The following is a 13,210-nucleotide window of genomic DNA, read 5'->3' as shown; positions in this document are numbered from 1 at the left end:
CTCTTTAATTATTCCCATTTTACAGATGTGGAAATAGAGGCACAAAGAGGTGACATGACTGGTCCAAGGTCACATCCCATTTAGGTGGAAGGGCTGGGATCTGAAATCGGGCTGCAAAGTCTGTGCTATTGTAATACATAACTGCACGTCTATAACCAAAAATTAAATAAGTTTACAGACGTTGGGGACACTGGCTGAATCTTATTTCTCACGGGATGCTTGACTGAAAGAGCTTGGGGACCACTTTCAGACAAGGGATTTCTTCTTAGATGGAAAATGCCAGTGAAAAAAAATCTACTTCTCCATTGTTCAGAAAACATTTTGATAAAATAACACTTTTCAAAAATATTCATTTTTAATGGATAAGAAGCGCAAGGATGGTTTCCTGAGATCCAGCTATACAGATGGGGCTGAGACACAGCACAACCTCCTTTCACTGCTCCTGGCTCTCTCACCACTTGTCCACACCGTGCGGTCTCCTCCTGGCACGTCGGTCTCCCCCACTAACCAGCCATCTCTAGAGGCTCCTTCTTCTTGGCATCTCGGCACCCGGCCGAGCGTGTCCTCTGCATACATAAGGAAGAGGTGCATTTCCCTCTTGTAGCAAAGAAAGCCTAAACGATGCTGTTGTTCTTGGATTCCAACCGGGGTGCTTCTCTATCACACACAGAACTGAAACATCTCTGAGATCACAGAGGAGGAGAAAGCAACACAGAGTAGGAAGAAGATAGGAGACTCCAAAGGCAGACAGACTGAGCACAAATTATAGTTCTGCCCCTTGCTGGCCGTGTGGCCTTGGCCATGCCACCTAGCCTCCCTGGGACTCGGTTTCCTCATAAATAAAGTGGGGATGATTCCTGCTTCACAGGGTCACTGTGAGGACTTAATGAGCTGTTATAGGTGACGGGCTTACACTGGGACTAGTACACATGGAGCGGCTCTCATCAACAACAACGTTGTCGTCGTCATCATCATCATCATCATCATCAGGCAGACAAGCGAAGAACCTAATACCAGGAAACAGAACAGCTCCTATTTTTGAGAATCCCTCATTCATGGGCAGCCACAACTTGCCAAAAATAAGCAGATGGGGAAAACATGTGTAAGCGAAAGTGAAAACTTCAGGATAAAAGCTTATTCAGTGGAAATGGACACAGTCCAAAGCCTCAAAGGCAGGTTCTCGCCGCTCCAGCCCTATCCAACTCCCCAAACAGGTGGCACCACATTTCAAGCCTCCCAGGTGGACTAGACAGTCCCGAGACCCCGAGGGGTCAACTCAGAAAGGCCCCCCGAGTGGGCTCCTTTCCACCTGGAGACTGCTCAGCTGGGGCCCGGGAAGAAGAGAAAAACCACACAGGCAGCACTTCCCAGCAGTTCCACGAGCTCCCTGCCTACATTCGGAGGCTCTCAAGGAGGCCAGTGGGGGAAGGAATCCCGGGCACCACCTTATCCATCACCCCTGGAAAGCAAGCGGGAGACCAAGGGCCAGGAAGTGAGTGGCTGGCTGAAGATCCAGTCTCCTCCATTCGAAGTCAGGCCATGTGACTCCCGCCCATCGCCTTTTTTCTTTTTTCTCTTACTGTATTATGTTTCAATTATGCAATATTTCCCGCCTAAGAAAAAGTACATGAAATAAAATCCATTTGATTCTCACCCAATAAGGTAAGAACTATTATTATTTCATTTGACAGATAGGGAAACTGAGGCACAGAGAGGTCAAATAACTTGCCTCGGATCGCGCACCTTGTAGGTGGTAGAGCTGAGATCTGAACTACGAGTCTGGATCCAAGTCCAGGTGTTCTCATGGTCTCTTGGCTCCAAGGTGGCTGCCATCAATCCCTTCCCACCCTGGATGTGCATGCCACCCCCTCTCCCAGAGAAGGCTCTCCATACCTTGAACCTGAGCTGGCCTTGGTGAACTGAGCTGGTACAAGTGACTTCCTGGGACTCTTGGAACACGCACCCTAGGGGGATGCCAGGTGCCATGTAAGAAGTCCAACTACCATGGGACTGCCAGGGGGCAGGTGCTCAGTCAACTGCTCCAGTTGAACCTAGTCTTCCAGCCATCACCATCAAGGTAGCAGATGTGGGAGTGAAGATTCTGGAACCTTCCAGACCAGGTGACATACCAGTTGAGTACCACCAAATGACCTCAGTCCAGGCCACAGAGTAGAAGAATCACCCAGCCAAGCCCTGCCCAAACCTCTAACCCACAAATCTGCTCGCTCACATTCAATGGCACCTGCTGAGCCCACTTAGGGATGGCCAGCCAGCCGGCCACCCGGCAAGCCCCTCCCTCAACTCTCTACCCAGGCAACTCCTCCACTAGGAGGCCCCCCCAATTCCTCACCACCTCCCCACACCCAGATGGCTGAGAGCCCTCCTTCCTCACACGGAACCCTCACTGTGGTACTGCTCACACCATCCTGCGATGGCCGGTTGCTGATCTGTCTCCCTTCCAGGACAGGGACTCCATCCTTCCTTCTCTCTCTCAACAGAGTCTAGCACCCAATATGATGGCAAATATGGACCGACCACGTGAGACAGCTCCATCACGACAGGGTCCAAAGAGAAACCCTATTATAGCCAGCGACATCCTATGGCTCTAAGCAAAGCAACACGTGACGTTAGACGAGGGTTTCTCAACCTTGGTACCACTAGCATCGTGCACTGGATAATTACTTGTCGTACAGGCTGTCCTGTGCCTCGTAAGACGTTTAGGAGCATCCCTGGCATTGACCCACTAGATGCCAGGGGCACACCCCCATCCCAGTTAGGACAACTAAGAATATCTCGAGGCATTGCCAAATCCCCCTGGGGGAAGGGGGAAGACAGCCCTGGATGAGAGCCACTCACTGCTTTAGACAATGGGATTCATGCGTGTCTGCCCTCACCCAGGCCTGCACAAGGTTTATGACACCCATCCAGAAGTCACCTGCCACTTGCGAAGTACCCTAGAACTGCACGCCCGTGCTCCTTCATGCTCGCCTGCCCCTTCTAGACCTCACAGTAACCTGCAGGTTCCTGCTAACTAGGCCCCTGAAGAAACGCTACAGCTGGGGGTTCCCTCAGGAATCACCCTCACGACAGAGGCTGGAAACGTGGCCCTGGGAGTCCCCATCCTGGGCCCGGAGGCCTGCGCTCTCACAGTGCTCAGGCGAGCACCACTGCTAAACTCTTTACCCCACACCTGGCTTTCACTGTCGCTTTACAAACACACGAGCACAGCCCCCTCACACAGGATGGCCAGAGCGAGTTCAAAACCCCAAACCCAATCACATCAACCCCCTTCTGAAAACCCTTCAGCAGACCCCTGCTGCCCTCCAGAAAGAGCCCAAATGCCTAGGCGAGACTTTGCCACCCCGGACAAGCCGGGCATGGCCCATTAGCAGCAACAACGGCAAAAGTAATAGCAGCTGCTCCACGGGTTGAGTGCGTACCCCACGCGAGGCACCAGGTCGAACCCCTCTGATGTATTTAGCCGCTTATCCTTTCCCAACCACAACCCTGTGAGGTGGACACCAGTATTATTCCCATTCTACAGACAAGAGAGTTAGAGCTCAGATAGCAGATGTAACCTGCCCACGGCCACACAGCAAAGTTCATCCAATGATGCTGGACAAGTCCCACGCTGCTCAGACCTAATGACACAACGACGGCTCCCTGGGAGTAGAATCCAGTTCAACTCCTGTGGTATCTCAGTACCTAGCACAGCACCGGGCAGAGTCGGCATCCAGATATGGGCGGATGGAAGGATGGACGGATCTTCTCTAGAGGAGTAGATAACCAAACGCAGCCAGTCACCAGGACCACCTGGGGAGCTTCATAAAATACCAACCAGCTAGCAACTGACAGTCATCCTCAGCCTCTCCAGGGAGAAGGAATAACTGCTTTGTTAACTGAGTGGGGAAAACTGCAGGGCATGGATTTCAGGAGCCAGAATCCTGTCTTGTGCCCCTCGGAATGTGCTTCAGGAGACGGTTCCAGTAGGCTGTACTTTTAAAAAACCCCAGGTGTTCCTGATGGTCAGCCAGGCTTGGGACCCACAGGTCAAGAAGAGAAAGGACCCCCCGACCCCTCTCAGTGTGGCACACCTGTATTTACCATCAGCGGCCGTCCTCCCCCTGAGGCCCCCACCCCCGCCCCAGCTGCAGCAGGTCTCTGGGCCACCTGGGAGGTCGAGCGGGCCAACCCAAACAAGACTGGGGGGAAAGCTGGCCGTCTCCACACACGGGCATTTTCAAAACAGGGCTTGTGGCTCTGTGCCATTTGCGACCTGCTTGGCTCCGAAGCCAGGGGAAACCTTCTGGAAAGCTGTTTAATCTCACCCATAATAAGAGAAACCAAATGAAGAACTTTGCCAAGCTACCAGAGTCTTCCCATGAATGGCCAAGTTCAGAACTCCATGGCAGTGTGGAGAGAGTGTGGGCGACAGGGCCCCTCACACCTCGTGGGCTTTTGTGGGGCGTTGCCAAATTGCCCTTGAAATTTAAAACACCCCATACCCTTTAACTCAGAAATAACACTTATAGGAAGTTCTCCTTCAGATATAGCCCTATGTGTGCATAAAAGAATAATGCAAGGGTAACCCTCACACACTGCTGGTGTGGGGTGTGCTGGTGCTGGTGGTGGGCATGTAAAATGGGGCAGCCACTTGGGAAATAGTCTGGCAGCTCCTAAAATGAAAGCATAGAGTTACCACATAACCCAGCAATTCCACTCCTAGGCAAATACCCAAGAGAAATGAAAACATACGTCCGCACAAAAACTTGTACACGAATGTTCACAGCAGCACTATTCATGATAGCCAAAAAGCGGAAACAACCCAACGTCCACCAGTGAATCAACGGATAAACAAATTGTGGAATAGCCATATGATGGAATACTATTCGGCCACATAAAGGAAGGAAGTCCTGAGACACCCTACAAAGTGGATGACCCTCGACAACGTTATGTTAAGTGAAAGAAGCCAGTCACAAAAGGCCACATATTATATGATTCCATTTATAGGAAATGTCCAGAACAGGGAACTCTATAGAGACAGAAAGTGGATTAGTGGTTGCTTAGGCAAGGGGAGGAGGACGGGGAATCCAGGATGACGGCTAATGGGGACAGGGGTTCTTTTGGGGGTGATAAAAATGTTCTAAAATTGATTATGGTGATGGTTGCGTATATCTGTGAATAAACTAAAAACCACTGAATTGTGCCTTTTAAATGGGTGAACTATACAGTATGTGAATTATATCTCAATAAAGCTGTTACCAAAAAAAAAAAAGACTGCAGGCATAGCTGCTGCAGCTAATAGAAAAAACTGGAAACAGCCCCAATGTCCACCTCCAGGGCTTTAGCCTGTGATGCTGCAGCTAGAACACTCTGTGGCCGTGAAAGATCAAGGGAGAATCATGTGTTGATAAGAAACCACCTCCAAGATAATTATTAAATTCAAAAAAGAAATCAAGGCGCAGAAATGTCTGCAGCAGGTACCCATTTGTGTAAAAAACACGGTACACACATGATACAAGCACAGAACAGTTGTGGAAGACAAAAGAGCTTGTCTCTGGAGCACAGGATGGGGTTAGGGAAGAGAGACATTTAGTGATGAATTGTTTGATTTTCCACCAAGCGGACATTTTAATTTTTCCATCAAAAAACAGTCAATAAAAAAATGCAAATTAAAGCAAGTCTCTGCAACTGAAAATTGCTTAAGTCTCCTCACTCTACTAAAAACAGTTTAGAAACTTTAGGAATGGAACCAGTTGCCCAATCTAAGGTGGGGTGGGGAAAAGAAGAGACCCCCCACCAGGACCAGAACATCATCTGAAATCTACAGAACATTCAATGACGCGCTGCGTCCACATGGAGCTGAAGGCGAGGCCTCTCAATCTGCGGTTTGCAGTAAAACAAAAAGGCATCTGGCTACCAAGCTCTAACTTTCTGCAAGCTCCGGCCAGGTAGCCCTCCAGAGGGCAGACAGCTTGACCATCACTGGAAACCACACGACTCCTGATGCCGGCAGACCAGGAGCGCACCCCCTGCCAGCCCAGGGGAGCCGTGTGCATGTCATTTCCCAGTTGGCCCCGAGAACCTCTGCTGCCTCACCAGCTTTCTGGCTGAACTGCCCCTCTTGCTCCAAATGCCATCACAGACCCAGACAAAGTGGCCACGCTTTTCATTTTCAGAAGAGAAGAAGGTATCAGACCAACAACAATGGAGTGAGCGCGGAAGGCAGGAAGGTGAGACGGCCCGGGGCCGCACCGCCCCGTCCGCTGGTACTCACAGAAGCCCTCGATCTTGTCGGCCGTCTTGCTCCAGGCCACCTGCCGCGTCTCCATGATCACCTGGACGGTCCTGCGCTCCGGCGTGGACTTGCGGAAGCTGAACACGGTCATCACTGTGCCCAGCTCCAGGGCCCTCTTGATCTGACTCTTCTCGTATTCCGGAAGGGCGTTCACATTGACCATGGTGTTCATTGTCGGCCACTCCAGGGAGAAGGAAGCAGTGAGGGAACAAGGAGGCTGGAGGGCAGAATAAAGGAGTGAATTGGTTGTAGTTAACAGAGGGGATTTAGTTAACAGGGGTTGGATTTCAAGAGCCAAAATCCTGTCTCATGTGCATCAGGACGAGTTTTAGAAGGTTCCAAGGGCAGGGAATCACTGACCACTCAGAGAACCCAGGCAGGACAAACAGAGGTTTAAATGGAAGTGGCGGTGTGGGAGGAGCCCCCTCACCTCAATGACCCAACCGTTATCCCGGCTTTGAATAACCAAATCGCCCCAGCCTGGCTGTGATGCCCCCCACCCCCACACACACTTCTCTGCTGTAGAAGATTTGAATAACCAAAGCAGCCAGACAGCCAGCTCCCACCACCCCCAACACCAGCATCCTTTTCTATCCTGCCTAGAGACTTCTAAGCATCCCTTTACTTCCTAAGTGAATACGTCCCTGGAGACCTCTGCATAGAAATGGGGCCAAATGGACAGAAAACATCAGGGCCCAGCAGCCTCCAGCTCAAATCCTGGCACGGGTTCCTGCGGACGTGTGGGCAGGCTGTGTGACCTCTGCAAGCCTCAGTTCCATCCTTTCTAAAACGGAACTGTAAGGACCATTAGGAAGCCTGAAATCCGACACCACCAGCAAAGCCCCCAGCGTGCGGCTCCGCGTCCCGGAGGTGCTCTAGATGGCCACTTATTCCCACGCACGGTCAACCTTCATCAGAGAGGGGCTGGGGCCCAAAATCTTGGAGCCATCCTCATCTGGTCTCTCTCACATCCACATCCGATCCTTCAGCAAATCCAGAATGCAATCCGTCTCGTCCCTTCACTGGTTCCTCCTAGGATCTTACATTTGGATGATTCTAATCACCTTCTAACCGGTCCCCCTGCTTCTGCCCAGCCCCCTACAGTCAACTCTCAGACCAGGAGCTGGAAGAATGCTTCTAGAACAAGAGTGAAATGACATCACTCCTCTGCTCATCCCTGCACTTGCTCCCTGAGCCCTCTCTCTGCACCCCACCCCCCAATTTTGCCTCCCAAACATCCAAAGACACACTGCCTGCCACTCAGAGGGGACTTGGACTGCAGGCTAGTGAGCTGCAGACCCTACGCCAAGTCACTTAAGCCCCCTGGGTCTCGTTTCTACACTTGCAAAGGGGAAGAAAGATTATAAGAATCTCCAAAGGTTCTTGTAAGGATTAAAGCAGAGAGTATCTCACGCCCTGAAAACTTGATGCACAGTCAGTGCTCCTACACTTAACTATTGTTACTGCTGCTATCAATTATTCTGTGTGTCTTTATCTCCTCCGCTTCCTCCAATCCCTTTAGGAGCCCACACTTGTTACTCTGCAGGGGCAGGTGTTCAGCCAGGGCTGTCTGGGTCTCCACTCTGACTCTGCCTCCCCACAGCCTCCTGCCAAGCTGCTCACAATCGGGGCCTCGGTTCCCTCATCTGTCAAATGGGGATAACAATACCACCTCAAGGGGCACTGGATGGACTAAAAGCTACAGTGTATGCACAGCCCCCAACATCTAGCCAGGCCTCCATCATGCTAATCAGCCAGCTGGTCAATGCCTTAATCCAGCGTCAACTCTAAGCCAGGCACTGAGCTGGGAACCACTATGCAAATACAGGGGGATGGGGAGAGGCCCAGGCCTTGCCCTTTGCCCCCTCCTCCCTCCACCTCACACCCAGAGCCAAAGGCACCTCCCCACATGTGCTGACAGCTGGAGATAAAATCGTGAATTACACCTGCTCTCTGCCCATTAGGAAAGAGACGAGTCAGCTCAATGATTCTAATGTAAAGAGGTAAATGCGGCAGCAGAGAGATGGGGGGGGTGTGCCAAGGGAGCAGTGGGAAGGGGCCCCGAACTTAGTCTGAGGTGAGGCTGGGAGCTTGGAGCGTTCCAAGAAAGCTTCTAAGGGAAGAGGGCATCTGAATCCAATCTTTAAAACAGATGAAGCAGGAAGGAACAGGGTTCTAGTCAGAGCAACAAGCTTAAGCAAAGATCCAGTGGTAGGACCAATAGGGTGCACCAAAAACTCTGCCTGAACTGAGCCCCCCCCACCCCACCCCCATCCCCCTCTAATCCAGGTCAGAGAGATGCACAAGGTGCCCGTGGCCAGTCTCACCCTGCTGAACTTGCTGTTGACTGGCCCTCTCCAGTTCAGCACCTGCTGTATCTGATTCATCTCATTTATCTCGGCGGGAAATACTGGAGGTGAAAACCGAAGTCCTCGGGGCTGAAATCACGTGCTCAAGGTCACGCAGACAAGTGGCAGCCCCAGGATCCGAACCGTGGTCTGAGTCCCATGCCCCTGCTCCTTCGGCACCTGCCTTCTGGAATTCAGAATTGCGTGGCAGCACTTAGCCAGAAAGTAACTAATTGGGCAGCCCCCGCCCCTCTCAAGAGAGCTTAAAGGACTTTCCAAGGTCACACAGCTGGCAAGCGGCAGAACCAGGCTTTAAACCAGGTCCCAGCTCTGCAGCTCTACCATGCTGGCAGCCCCCCGCCACGCGCCTCTGGAGTTCCCCACTCCCAGGTCTCAAGGCCAGCACGCAGCAGGGCATGAGCAGGAACCACAAGTCCTCCACCTCCAATTAAAGCAGCCAGCGGGGCGGCCCCAGGGCCCTCAGTCCTTCCTGACTCTGGCTCTGTGGAGGGCCGTGGACTCAACCTCCCCAGGATTCCAGTTACTTCCAGCTCAGAAGCCCAGTAGATCGGCTCAACCATAAACATCAAGTCTCTCCTGTTGCCTCTCGCCAAGAACTGGAAAGACATCCTCCTGGCCGCAAGATCCTTGGAGGCAACCACCAAAATCCAGCCAGCTCCCAGCTCAGGCTTCCCAAGGTGATGCTTCTGCAACTAAGGCAAGGTCTCCGAGCCCTTGACCCCAGGGGAGGGCACTAACCATCACAGGCAATTTCCATTTTGCTTCTGCTTTCAAAAAAAAAAAAAATGAAATAGGCTTGAAATCCCTTTGTTCCTGTTTCTCAGCCTCCCTGGGTTACTCTGTAAAAGGACTCGTGTTGATACAAATGTGGCTGGGGTTCAAGAAGAGGTTTTACCATTTCTACTTTTCAGGTCCCTCTCTTCGAAATAAACTTCTGGGATACAGGACCCAAAACCAGGAAACAGGGAAATTGTCCTCTCTTCGGTGCTCTCTGCACACATTAGGCCAGTCGAGGATTTCAGACAAAATCCCACAAAACAATTCTGAGTTAAATTCAGCACAGTCGCATCCCTGAGAGGGAAACGCCCCTTTGACAGCTTGAGGGATGTTCTTGCTGCACCGACCCCCACCTGCTGCATCAGGGGACACACATTTTCACCGGAGGAGTCCGGCAGCATCAGCCACTGCAGGCAGGAGTGTGAATCGGTTCAACTTTTTAAGGCAACCTGCGAGCATCTATTAAAACGTAAAGCACGCAAATTCTTTGATCCAATAACCACGTACATGCAGAAAGACACACGCACCAAGATGTTCACGGAGGCATCATTTGTAACAGAAAAAGAGAACAAAAACTCAGGAAACGACTCAAATGGCTCCCCAATGGGGGTGGGGGGAGCCCCTTCAATAAATAATAGGACATGTATGTAGATACTGGAAAGAATGAGGATTTATTAGCAATTAGATCTGGAAATATTCAAGAGAGAGATGAAAAACGAGTTGCAAACAAATAAGAATAAGATAATTACTTTTGTAAAGTCTGTCTACTTATAAATCCAGAGAAGGGTGGAAAAGGGTAGAAGGAACGACTTGACTTTTTATTAAGTGGTAACATAACAGATGAGCTTTTCCTTTTTGCGTTTTTACTGTTTTCTAAATTAAGAAGTGTTTTTAAGTTTTCTCACTGACAATTTGCCACTGACTTCACCCAGCAAAAGGATTATTCACGGGGGTCCCCCCTTTGCCTCACAAGGGCAAGGTCAAGCGACGGGGAGGGTGGGCAGTGGGGGGAGGCAGCAGCATCCTTAGGCAATTTCAGCATCAATGAAGCTCGCAGCGAGCATGGTCCCTGAGCTGGTACACACCTTTCTAAGAGGGTAACTGCCTGGCGCTGGGTGAACCCCTAAATTAATAGGGCCTCCACACAGAATTGTAGCTAAAGATGATGGCCCAAGCATCACGCCGGGCCCTTAACGAGAGAGTCAAGAACTGGCGGGGGCACCTCTTCGCCACATAAGCCCCAATTCTCAACACGGGCCTGGAGCATAGGCTTGGGTGGCTCCAGCATCAAGGGAAAGAAAATGAGACTCAGAGAGGTTCTTCAACGTGTCCAGGGTCACACCGCTGGAATTGAAATTCAAATTAAGTTGACTGAGAAGGCCACCTGTTTCCCTTGAGCCACGTCACCCCCTTCACCCCACCATATTCTCTCAGTCCAGTTCAAGGTCAGGGTGCTGAAAGAGCCCTCCCCAGCCTCCACCGCAATCCAGGCGCCAACCCCCAGGTCCTAAGGGGACACATCTCTCCCTGGAATTCTTCCGCTGTGGGGGTAATGACCTCCTTGCGATTCCAAAACATAACCAGGAAAACGCACAGACGTGCACACCCGATTACGCATTCAGTCGTGGGATGGGAGAGGGAATCACGAGTCCCCGGAAAACTGTCCTCGTCTCCCCTGGGGACCGGCTGCGCCTTCCGTGGTATCGCTCCGCCACCCACCGCAGCCACCTGTGTAATACGGGGAAGTGCCGGGGGCGGCACGGCCGCGCGAAGTCGGCGAGCCCTGGGCACGGAGGTGGCCGGCAAACACGGCCCGAGCCCACGTCGGACCCAGCGGCCACAGGAGCCTTGAACGCCGACGCCAGCGCTCCCGCGACCCTCCAACCCCAAGCCGCGCCGCTTCCTCCCGGTTCCCATTCAAAGCCGGGGCCGCCCAGGGCCCCGACCGGCGAAGTGGCGCCGGTCCAGGGTGAGATCGCAGCCAGCGGCCGGGATCGGACCCCGCCGTGGCCGCCCTGGACCCCGGCGCGGCGGGCGGGAGCCCCGACGGCGCGCCCCGCCCCTGCGCGCGCCAGCTGCGCCCCGGCGCAGGTCCCCCCAGGCCGGCTCCCCGCGCGCCGGCTCCCCCCGGCGCGGGTCCCGGGCGCCCCGAGCGCTCCCCCGGGGCCGGGCCGCTCACCTGGCCGCGCCCGCCGCGGTGCGGGCTCCGGGCTCCGGACACTCCCTGCGCGCACGCCCTCCGCCGCGGGCGCTGCCACTTCTGCTTCGGCCGCGGCCGCGCGCCACGTGACCGCGCCGGGGCCGCCCCCCGCGCCCCGGCCCGCCCCACCCCGGCCCGAGGCGGGCCCTGGCCGCCCGCAGCTGCGAGCTCCCCCGGCGAGGCGGCCCCGCGGGGGCGGGCCGGCCTGGGACCCCGCCTCCGCGGGCAGAGGAAGAAACTGAGGCAGCTGATGGGGAAGCGACCTGTCCCCGGTCCCTGGCGAGGTGGAGAGAACTTTCAGACAGCGTAGCATTTATGGAGCGCCTGCGGCATACATGTGTTTTACGTACATTGAATAGTCTCCTCATAATCGCCAGAGTTGGCTGTGCAGGGCCCTAATTTGAAATCGTCCCTGAGGCTGCGCAGGTGTCAGATCACCTCTTACTTCCTGGGGCAAGCCACTTAAATACCCTCAGCCTCAGTTTCCCCATCTGTCAGGCGGGATCAAAAGAGTGCCAGCCCCAAAAATTTGTTGTAAGGAACGGAGAATACTGGGGAATTGATCTCCCACTTTCCCAAGGAAAAGATCTTTTTATGGCTCGTTTTATAAACCTCTGGGCGTAAAGATGACAGAGATGCCTCGTTATGGTGTTTCGTGGTGATTCGTTTAGCTGCGCATGCCTATTTCAAGTCTCCTACGTACGAGGTCACATATTCTTTGGGCGAAATACTGCTTTTTTCCAGTCTCCTGTTTCATGAAGCAATTTTATTCAAATCTTTCATATGCATCTTTGACACAAGTGTCTTCGTGGTGACTAAAGGAAGCTTGAGGAAGCTTGACAGAGCTGTCAGAGCACATCAGTGTTCCTCCTAAGTTGCTTGACTTTCAGCATGTTTTGCATCCATGAGTGTTGCTCTGGCTAAAATTATTCCATCTGAAGCCACAAGGGCTCATTTGCTGATTTCAGAAAATCCATGGATTCATTGCTTTTGCTGCCCCTTCCTCAGAGGTGTACCAGTTGCCATTCACCACAGATCACTTACTGCACTTTTTTTTTTTTTTTTTTTTGAGGAAGACTGGCCCTGAGCTAACATCCGTGCCCATCTTCCTCTACTTTATACATGGGATGCCTACCACAGCATGGCTTGCCAAGCAGTGCCATGTCCGCACCCGGGATCCAAACCGGTGAACCCCAGGCTGCGGAAGCACTTGACCAGTGCGCCATCCGGGCCGGCCCCTGCACTGTTTTTTAAAGAGATCTTTGAAGGGCTTTAACTCAACCACTTGGAATCATGGGGCCAATTTCCAAGCAATAATGACTAAATCTGGGTTGTTTCTTTTTTTTTTTTCTTTTAGAACTTCAACTGATGTTTATTTCCACCAATCCTTTCAACGCTTCCATTTCGGTACACGTTATATAATGTACGTGATATATGAGTACAACCATACACGTGTATAATTTATTATTACAAAATCTACGTGTACAGGGAAGCATGTGAAATCTCTTGATGATGAGACGAGACGGAGTGCCGTCATAGGTTTTGGAGACCACTATAGGAAGCTTT

At 52.4% G+C, this 13,210-nt stretch overlaps 1 protein-coding gene across 1 annotated transcript in view; it reads right to left on the bottom strand.

The window, feature by feature from the left end:
- PLCG2 (phospholipase C gamma 2) overlaps window positions 1-11,749 on the bottom strand; it is a 146,805-nt gene extending 135,056 nt beyond the window's left edge. Inside the window, exons 1-2 of the mRNA XM_070612379.1 lie at window positions 11,624-11,749; window positions 6,278-6,515 (exon numbers count right to left, since the gene is read on the bottom strand). Of these exons, the coding sequence (XP_070468480.1) occupies window positions 6,278-6,470 (193 nt within the window). The 5' untranslated portion in view covers window positions 6,471-6,515; window positions 11,624-11,749. The remainder of the gene's footprint in view (window positions 1-6,277; window positions 6,516-11,623) is intronic.
- Window positions 11,750-13,210: the final 1,461 nt, after the last annotated feature.

Source organism: Equus przewalskii, chromosome 3, assembly GCF_037783145.1.
Source record: "Equus przewalskii isolate Varuska chromosome 3, EquPr2, whole genome shotgun sequence".
Lineage (NCBI taxonomy): Eukaryota > Metazoa > Chordata > Mammalia > Perissodactyla > Equidae > Equus > Equus przewalskii.
The sequence above is the reverse complement of the archived record's forward strand: the minus strand, read 5'-3'. Positions and strand labels throughout refer to the sequence as shown.